This window comes from Miscanthus floridulus, unplaced genomic scaffold (genome assembly GCF_019320115.1).
Source record: "Miscanthus floridulus cultivar M001 unplaced genomic scaffold, ASM1932011v1 fs_477_4, whole genome shotgun sequence".
NCBI lineage: Eukaryota > Viridiplantae > Streptophyta > Magnoliopsida > Poales > Poaceae > Miscanthus > Miscanthus floridulus.
The window spans coordinates 45,582-54,409 of NW_027096816.1; the positions used below are offsets into that span (position 1 = coordinate 45,582).

General features: G+C 48.4%; 1 protein-coding gene and 1 pseudogene across 1 annotated transcript; both read left to right on the forward strand.

The window, feature by feature from the left end:
* The first annotated feature begins 592 nt into the window (after positions 1 to 592).
* Positions 593 to 1,708, forward strand: LOC136531931 (probable serine/threonine-protein kinase PBL4; annotated as a pseudogene).
* A 2,890-nt stretch (positions 1,709 to 4,598) lies between these two features.
* Positions 4,599 to 6,426, forward strand: LOC136531932 (dihydroflavonol 4-reductase-like). The gene is made up of 4 exons (XM_066524589.1): positions 4,599 to 4,852; positions 4,964 to 5,133; positions 5,230 to 5,424; positions 5,565 to 6,426. The coding sequence occupies exons 1-4, from the start codon at positions 4,693 to 4,695 to the stop codon at positions 6,192 to 6,194; spliced, it is 1,155 nt and encodes a 384-aa protein (XP_066380686.1). The 5' UTR covers positions 4,599 to 4,692; the 3' UTR covers positions 6,195 to 6,426.
* Positions 6,427 to 8,828: the final 2,402 nt, after the last annotated feature.

Consider the following 8,828-nt stretch of genomic DNA (forward strand, 5'->3'; position numbering starts at 1 on the left):
ATGCCCTTATCACAGTTATCCCGCCCGCACCGTGTCCATTGGTGCCTATTGGGCAGGGCGCGCGACATCAACGGGGGAGGCACGGCCGGCGGGCTCGTGGCACAGCGGGCACGGCAAGGCGGGCACTGTGGTGGGTGCGGCGGCCGCGATGGGGGGCGGCTGGGTGGGCGCTGCGGCCGTGCGAGCTCGCGGCGCGGCGGGTGCCGCTGGGCGGGCGTCGCGGCATGGCCGGCGGGCGCGACAAGGCAGGCGTTGCGGTGGGCGCGGAACGGCCCGGGACGCGGGGGCGGGCGTCGCGGCATCAGGGCGGGTGGCGGGGGTGCCTGGGCGCGGCTGCCGGCGGCGCCTGGCGACGTGGACACGGAGCGGGCCGGGGCGTAGGGGCGGGCAGAGCGGGCGGCTCCGGTGCCTGTACGCGGCTCCCGGCGGCGCCTGGCAGCGGGTCTCCGCGGCATCCGTCTGCGGCTCCCGGTGGGTCTCTTCTCGGCGTGGCTCGTGGCACCCGCCTCTGGTTCTTCTCCCCCACCTCTGGTTCTTCTGGGCACGGGAGGGGCGTCAAGGTGCGAGATAGCCGCGCGGGTTCAAGCTGGAGATGGTGCTCGGGGAGGGCGGCTTCGGCCGGGTCTACAAGGGCTGGGTCGACGAGCGCACGCTCAACCCGGCCAAGAGCAACGCCGGGGTCATCGTCGCCGTCAAGAAGCTTAACCCGGAGAGCGTCCAGGGCCTGCAGGAGTGGCAGGTGATCCATCCCATCCCATCCATCGATCGCCTCTTGATCGATTCTGCACCATTTCTTCGTCTGGATGTTCGTTCCATTCCATCAGTGTTTGTGTGCTTCTAAAACATGGAAAAATCTCCCCCCTTCTTTCGTTTTGTTTGATGAAATCGCGTCTTTTCTTTAGAATCCTGATGAAATTTGTGGTTCAGCTAATCAGTTCTACATGTCCGTTCCTTGTGTTGGCAAGTGAAGTGGGAGGTCAACTTCCTGGGTAGACTGTCGCATCCCAACCTGGTGAGGCTGCTTGGCTACTGCGGCGAGGACAGGGAGCTGCTCCTGGTGTACGAGTTCATGTCCAAAGCCAGCCTGGAAAACCATCTCTTCAGAAGTAAGCAGCCTGCCACCGCCAACAATATCAGTTTGACATTCTACTTTTCAGCAGATTCTGATTGGCAATAAACCTGCCGGTCCACTCAGTTTACTTCTATACGATTGACGAACTGCAATGGTAGAGTATGGTTTTACTTCTGGGGAGTGTGTTCCCGGTCACTGATCACCTGCCTAACATAGTTTGAAAATGCATGCATGGATTTTGTCTGACCTTTGCCTTCTAGAATCGCATTTGACTTTTGGATACATAGGCGCCCAAGTTTGACTAGTTTGAGCAAGTCGCTTGTACAAGTCATGCATGCTGTTCATGGTCAGATTAAATTACAAGTTTTGGCAATGGCGACGCCACATGGCACCCTGTATGAGATTGAGCGTCCTGCAGTCTGACTTGCTGGGAGTCAAAAACTGAAAATGTCTGTGTGAGGAGGGGGTGGAAACTTGGAGGCGCTGTCGTGGAGCCGGAGGCTCAAGATCGCCACGGGCGCGGCGCGCGGCCTCGCCTTCCTGCACTCGTCGGATTCCTTTTAATCAATTATCAGCATACAATAAAAAAGTCTAATTCTAAATCAGGGTAAAATCACAATTAGGTATAACAAACAGGGACAAAATCGTATGAGCATTCATATCCTTTTGTACAAAGTTTAACACCGTTATGGGTGGATGACGGAGCAAGGGCAAACTGGTTCTTCGTTTTGAAATCATAGGGGTAAATTTACAAAGTTAAAAAAATAGGGGCAAAATCACAATTTCGATACAAAACAATGGTAAAAACGCAAGAGCCCCTCATATTTATACCCTAGGCTAATGACTCCTGGTCAAACTACGCCAATGATCCGTACAAACTTGTCTAATAATAAATATATAAAAAATAAATATTAAGATACATTGACTCTAATTTCCTTCGCATGGAGTCCTTGCTGATGAATTGGATACGTGCATGTCGTTGCTTGTTAAGCAAATGGAATATAATATTCCTAATTCACTTCGTCATGCCAATTGAGTCCAGTACGAATACAACTTCCTTTTTGCTTCATCACGTGCATGCTTGTCTATCTTTTCTATTCACGTGATAAGCTCCTGGACAGTAATGCTTCTCCTAAATATATTAAACAACATTTCCTGGCCGGTGAAGAGCTCTCAGACGTCAAGCATTTCTAAATACATCTCCAAATATATTAAAGAATATTTTTCAGGCTCGCAAATATCTTTTTAATTAGGAGATTTTCTTGCTTTTGACACCATCAGTTGATTTCTTCTTATCTAGAGTAATTGCCAAATTTTGGTGTAAACAGCGAGAGGCGGGAGGCGGGCTGGAAGAATGATGACATGAGGAAGAAGATGAACAGGCACGGTTCAGCTAGGGCATTGGATCAAGATCCAACGGCTGAGATCGATCGTCTCAAAAAATAAAAAATTCAGACACATGAAGGATAGCAGACCCATGTTTATGCTAATATACATGATATTCAGGGATGACAACGAAAATGATAATTTTAAATTTTTGGAAATAGTTTTTGAGTTTTTTTTCTGATTTCTAGGCCTATATGAAAATGGTAGCGGTAACAAAAAACGAAAATGATAACGATAAAAATAATCGGAAACGAAAGCGAAAATGATTTTGTCCTCGTCCAACCGTTTTCGAAGATTGTCGTATTTAGCCGATAATTTACCGTCAGCAGTTACCAATTCAAAGGTCTTGAATCCTAATTTATTTATAGACTATGTAATTCATATACTTTAGGTCCAGTTGGCCCATATCTAAGTATCCCATCTGCACACGCAAGCACATAAGGCAAATATTTTTGTGGAAAGGAACTATAGGGCAAGTATTTCATCCGTATAGGAACAATAAGGCAATCAGCCAATCACGTACTGCACCACCCTACCTAACCCTAGACAGTCACCACGAACACGAACGAAATATGGGGTTTAGCTTGTTTGAGATCTAAGATGGTGTGAACTATGGTTTTAGTTTGTGGTCTTGTCAATTATGGCTTTATTTATTACTATTGTCATGTGAGATAGGTTGAGTTTTATGGCTCTTCTCATGTTCTACGGTTTGGTGTGTTTATCATTTTTTAGGATATTGCTCTTATGGATTCCGATCATTATCGATGTATTTTCCGATTGGCTACTCTCATTTTCGAAATTATAGGAATATCGGTGTTGTATTCGTCTCCGACAATATCATATCGATTTTGTTTTCGAGAAAAAATGTAAAAATGAAAGTGATTTGGCCTCCTATCGATCGTTTTCATCCCTAATGATATTTTTAGAATACAAAGGGTACAATTTTTGCGTTCGCATATCATAGTCACTGCCACTAGTTCGAATAGAAGCCCTCCCAACTGCAAGCCACAGCAAAAATATGAATTCCACAACAACGATAGATGCTCCTGTGGACGGCCCACCAGGTTTATCTGCTGCTACTGTTGTAATCCAAATTATTGACAGAAGACAGAATCATCAAGCGAGGAGGACAGGCAAATAACAATATGCAAATTGTGCCACTGCAGACAAGAATCACATCTGCATACGGTTGTGAACTGCAGCTATGCCAAATTAAAGGACTATGGAGGAATGGAGTAGTGAACAAGGGGCGGTAATGAGATGGGGAAACATCAGGGATTGGTGGGCACTGCTAATCAAACCGCAGGATCAAAGCAACGGCAAGGAGCGGGCAATCCTGTATACTGTTTGGAACTTATGAGAGGAAATTAAAGTGTGAGTACACGTGTATTCGGTAACAAAGCACGCTCGCTCGCGGATGAGCATGTGGCCCAGTGGTGAAGGGAGGAGCCGGCCGGCGGGGTTCGATCCCCGTCCCGCACCTGCCTCCTGTGAAAAGGCTGCATCAAATGCTTTCAAAAAATAAATAATGAAGCACGCTCACAACGTGAACTTCTAGAAATCTAGCACAGGAGGAACTGCAATCTTTGTTGTTGACCTTTTCTGTTCATTCCTGTCTACTTCTCTTCTTTTGGTTCTTCTTTTCACTACGGGAACATCCATGTAATAAATAGCTGCCTTTGTTTACACTACTGAATGCAGACTGAAAAGGCACAGCACCTGCCAAGTTACGCTGATCGATCTAAAAAAAGGGTTTCATCGATCTGCTGCAGTGGAGATCGGTCCCTACCTAGTAGGCAGACACGATTTAAGCCTTTGCTAGCATGTTCGCAGCATGATCTGCACGAGGAAGGAACGAAATGTACGGCCCAGATCTGCAGGTAGGTGCAGCGTGTGGTGTTGAGCGGAGGAACCGCTGTGTCCAAACGCCCACAGACACTGAGGTAGGTGCAGCGTGCGGTGTTTGGACGGAGGATGCGCTGTTCTCCCCCCTCACCCCCCCACCCACAGAAAAAAAAAAAAAAACCGGAGGACACAGAACACAAAACGTACGTGTTGTCAGTGCGGTCGTCATCGGCGCAGGTGCCGGTGCCGCACCGCCACCTATATATGACAACCTTAACAATGTTGTTACGGCATTATAAATCGTCATCAGACGGGGCTACTGGAGGAGCAGCTCAAGAAGCAAGCTAAGTCAGCTCTCAGTCCTGCAAGAGCTCAGAGAAAAAACCGAAATGGCGGAGGCGGCGGCGGCAACGCGGGAGGCGGTGAACGGAGGCGCGAGCGCGAAAGGGCCGGTAGTGGTGACGGGGGCGTCGGGCTTCGTCGGCTCCTGGCTCGTCATGAAGCTCCTCCAGGCCGGCTACACCGTCCGGGCGACGGTGCGCGATCCCAGTGAGTTGCATTGTCTCGTGTCCTGCATCGACGTCGCAGTGCGTCCAATTCCATCCGTAGCAGCAGCCAAACTTTGATTCGCTCCGTGTCGTGTCGTGTCGTGTCCTCCAGCGAACGTTGAGAAGGCGAAGCCGTTGCTGGACCTTCCCGGAGCAACGGAGCGCCTGTCCCTATGGAAAGCCGACCTGGCGGTGGAAGGCAGCTTCGACGACGCCATCAGAGGCTGCACCGGCGTCTTCCACGTCGCCACGCCCATGGACTTCGAGTCCAAAGATCCTGAGGTACGGTCAGTTTTCTGGCTCTGGCTGCACAAGTCAACGTTCGTCATTGCATGCACCTGCACATATGTACATACATACATATGGTTTCCATTGCAGAATGAGGTAATCAAGCCGACGGTGGAAGGGATGGTAAGCATCCTGCGAGCCTGCAAGGTGGCCGGCACCGTGCGCCGCATCGTCTTCACTTCCTCCGCCGGGACGGTCAACGTCGAGGAGCGGCGGAAGCCCGTCTACGACGAGGACAGCTGGACCGACGTCGATTTCTGCCGTCGCGTCAAGATGACCGGATGGGTACGTACGTAACGACTTCTCTGCCCAGCGGCCGGCGGCCGCCCAATTCAACTGAACTTCGTCGCTCGTCGGCCATGCATGGCCCATATATATATGGCGACCGCGCTGACAGCGCGTTTTGTGTTGTGTCCACCCGGCAGATGTACTTCGTGTCTAAAACCCTGGCGGAGAAGGCGGCACTGGCGTACGCGGCGGAGCACGGCCTGCACCTCATCACCATCATCCCGACGCTCGTGGTCGGCCCTTTCTTCAGCGCGGGCATGCCGCCGAGCATGATCACCGCGCTGGCGCTCGTCACGGGGAACGAGGCCCACTACTCGATCCTGAAGCAGGTGCAGTTCGTCCACCTCGACGACCTCTGCGACGCCCATATCTTCCTCTTCGAGCACCCGGCCGCCTGCGGACGCTACGTCTGCTCCTCGCACGACGCCACCATACACGGCCTCGCCGCCCTGCTCAGGGATAGGTACCCCGAGTACGACATCCCGCAGAGCTTCCCTGGGATCGAGGACGACCTCCAGCCAGTGCGCATGTCGTCCAAGAAGCTCCTAGACCATGGCTTCACTTTCAAGTACACCATGGAGGACATGTACGACGGCGCCATCCGGGCGTGCCGGGAGAAGGGCCTCATAACCCTCGCCACTGCCGGAGGGGACGGCTCTGCCCCAGTGCGCAAACCCGGCGACACGGATGTGACGGTCACTGCCGGAGGGGACGGATCTGCCCCAGTGCGCGCACCCGGCGAGACGGATGTGACGATTGGCGCTTAGGCAACAATCGCTGGTTTGAGAAAAATTTACGGCTCCCCGTCGATGATGCTATCTGTAGAGGCTCTGGTGTAATATTGTTTTGTAATATTTGGATTTGTACCATTTTAAGGAATAAATGGGTTTGGTCCAATAAAAATTTAGAAATTACTATGAAGAAATCTCGAAGGCACGTTCATAGGAGCAAGAGAGGGGGATGGGAACGTCCTACCTTGCTTGGGGAAGTGGGGGTAGCCAAGCTATGCTTGAAGTATATAGTGACTCAAACTGGATATGTGATATTGATAAGATCTACACCACAACTGGGTATGTTTTTACTCTTCGAGGTGGCTTAGTGTCAACCATGGAGGCAAAACTTACTGCTTTGGATACAGCTTTTGCAGAGGCAAAATGGCTGTGTGAGCTCTTGTTGGACTTGGCGGTGGTTGAAAAACAAATATCGGCTATCATTATGAACTATAATAACCAAATGGTGATTACTAAGGTGTACAATGCTAAGGATAATGCAAAGTCAACAAGACACGTTAAAAGCCGCTTGAAGTCTGTTAGAAAATTGAGAAACTCCGGAGTAATAGCTGTGGCTTATGTTCAAACAGACAAAAACCTGACAGATCCCTTTACAAAAGGACTATCATGAAATGTGATAGAAAATGCATCCAGTGAGATGGGTATGAGACCCATCTGAGTTTACAGTAGTAGTAACCCAACCTTTTTGATTGGAGATCCCGTGACCAAGGACATGGGAAGAACAGGCTATCAGTAAACTGAGGAAAGTAACCTATAACCCTCTCAAAGTGAAGATGTAATACTCTCATAGCTATGAGGCGCTATAAGGCAGGTTGGTGAATGCCTTAATGTGTTCTGTTCTCTTTAACAAGTGAAGGTGCTGTCCTACAAAGTATCCTTGAAAAGCATATTTGTTGAGCCTGATTGTATAACGTCGCAGTCTATGGGACTTGGGTGATCTCTAGTAAGTTCTTGAAGCGACCAGGGAATACGACCTATATGCTCCACATACGGAGAAGGCTACTGGTAGCTAGATACTAGTTTGACTTTAAGTGAAACTCGTTCACATAAAACATGCGAATTCAAGCCGTAGTCCATTGTTCAAGTTGTGGATGGGCGTAATTTGAAGGTCTAGGCGGAAGTTCAACTAATAGTTTTTGCTGAAACACTAGTATATCAAACAGTACTAGTAGCGATAACATGCAATCTTTAAATGGGCATTTGAGATCTAGTGGGGGATTGTTGTAATAAATAGTCTTGACCCATTAGAAACTCAAAATTTCCCATGAAGAAATCTCATAGACCCATTCATGTGAGCAAGAGAGGAGGAATGGGAACATTTAGTCCTCCCTTGCTTGGGGAAGTGGAGGTAGCCATGCTTAAATATGGAAGTCATCTTCACTTTTCTCAAGTCTAGTGTGAGGAGGAGAAAAGGAAGCCCACATGCGCCGCTCGTCTCACCTCGCGGGGTGGGGCGAAGGGCGCGGGCGCACGGCTCCTGCGTGAATGGTCTACCAAAATTCGGCTAGCCTTTTTTGCAGTTTTGGTTTTAGGTTACTTGGCCTCTAAGTTTGTAGATATGAGTCCTATACGGTTTAGATCATGATCGCGACACGAGATTGGATTGGACAGGCCTATATAAATAGCCTACCGGCCATGCCAAAATGTATCTAATCGGAGCTAGGGTTTTTGCCTCTTTTCGCTGCTGCGCTGCTGCCGTATAATCTCTCTGATGTGAATGTTGGTTCTCAAATTATTGTTCCTGTGAATTCATGCCATCTCCCTAAAGTAGCTACTAGTATTTTTGAAGATGATCAGATCTTGCATTCTTCTGATTCCGAATCTGCATGCAAGTTTCCGGAACAAGCTTCTAACAAATTTGGTTCTCTCTTTATTTCTGATAATGGCAAGTTGGTTGGTCTAGAAGGTATGCTATTTGCAGCTAAGATTGACTTGTCTGATGTTTCAATTAATAATGGCTAACCCAAGGAAATATTGGAGGAAGAGACTGTCTTGTATCATGACGATTCTCATATTGCTGACGTGAAGGGCAATGGACAAAACATGCTTGTTGCTACCCAATGTAAGTCTGAAGATAATGATGCTTATGATGATCAGATGAAGGAAGATGCTAGAATTGTGTCAAAGCCGAAGGCGGCTTTGTTTAAAGGGGAGGATGATGAGCCCTTGGCTCCTCAAGATTCAACTAGTATTTTTGGTTTAAAAAAAAAGATTCAACTAGTATTTTTAAGAAGAATTCCAATGTGTCAAACATTTCTACTTCAATTGATTTATCAAAAAGGAAAATATGAGAGACCAGCCTTTTATGAAGCTCGGTGTTTTTTATATTGATCTGAATCACGTCAAGGAGGTGTAGGATAGCATCCTGCCAAGTAAGCTAATTTTTGAAGGAATTAATTTTCGGAAGAAACATGGTAAGATATATCTGTGCAGATTGTCTCTATGCGCGAGGGACCAACTTGATTTGTATTGTGGCCGGATATTTTAATGTATATTTAGATATTTGCCAGCATTAGTACTAATTAGCTTTATTTTAATTCATATGGGTTGGGCTGAGTCACGCACATGTTAGACTCTGGTTGCGTCGTGGTCGAGTCAAAGTCTGTGAGC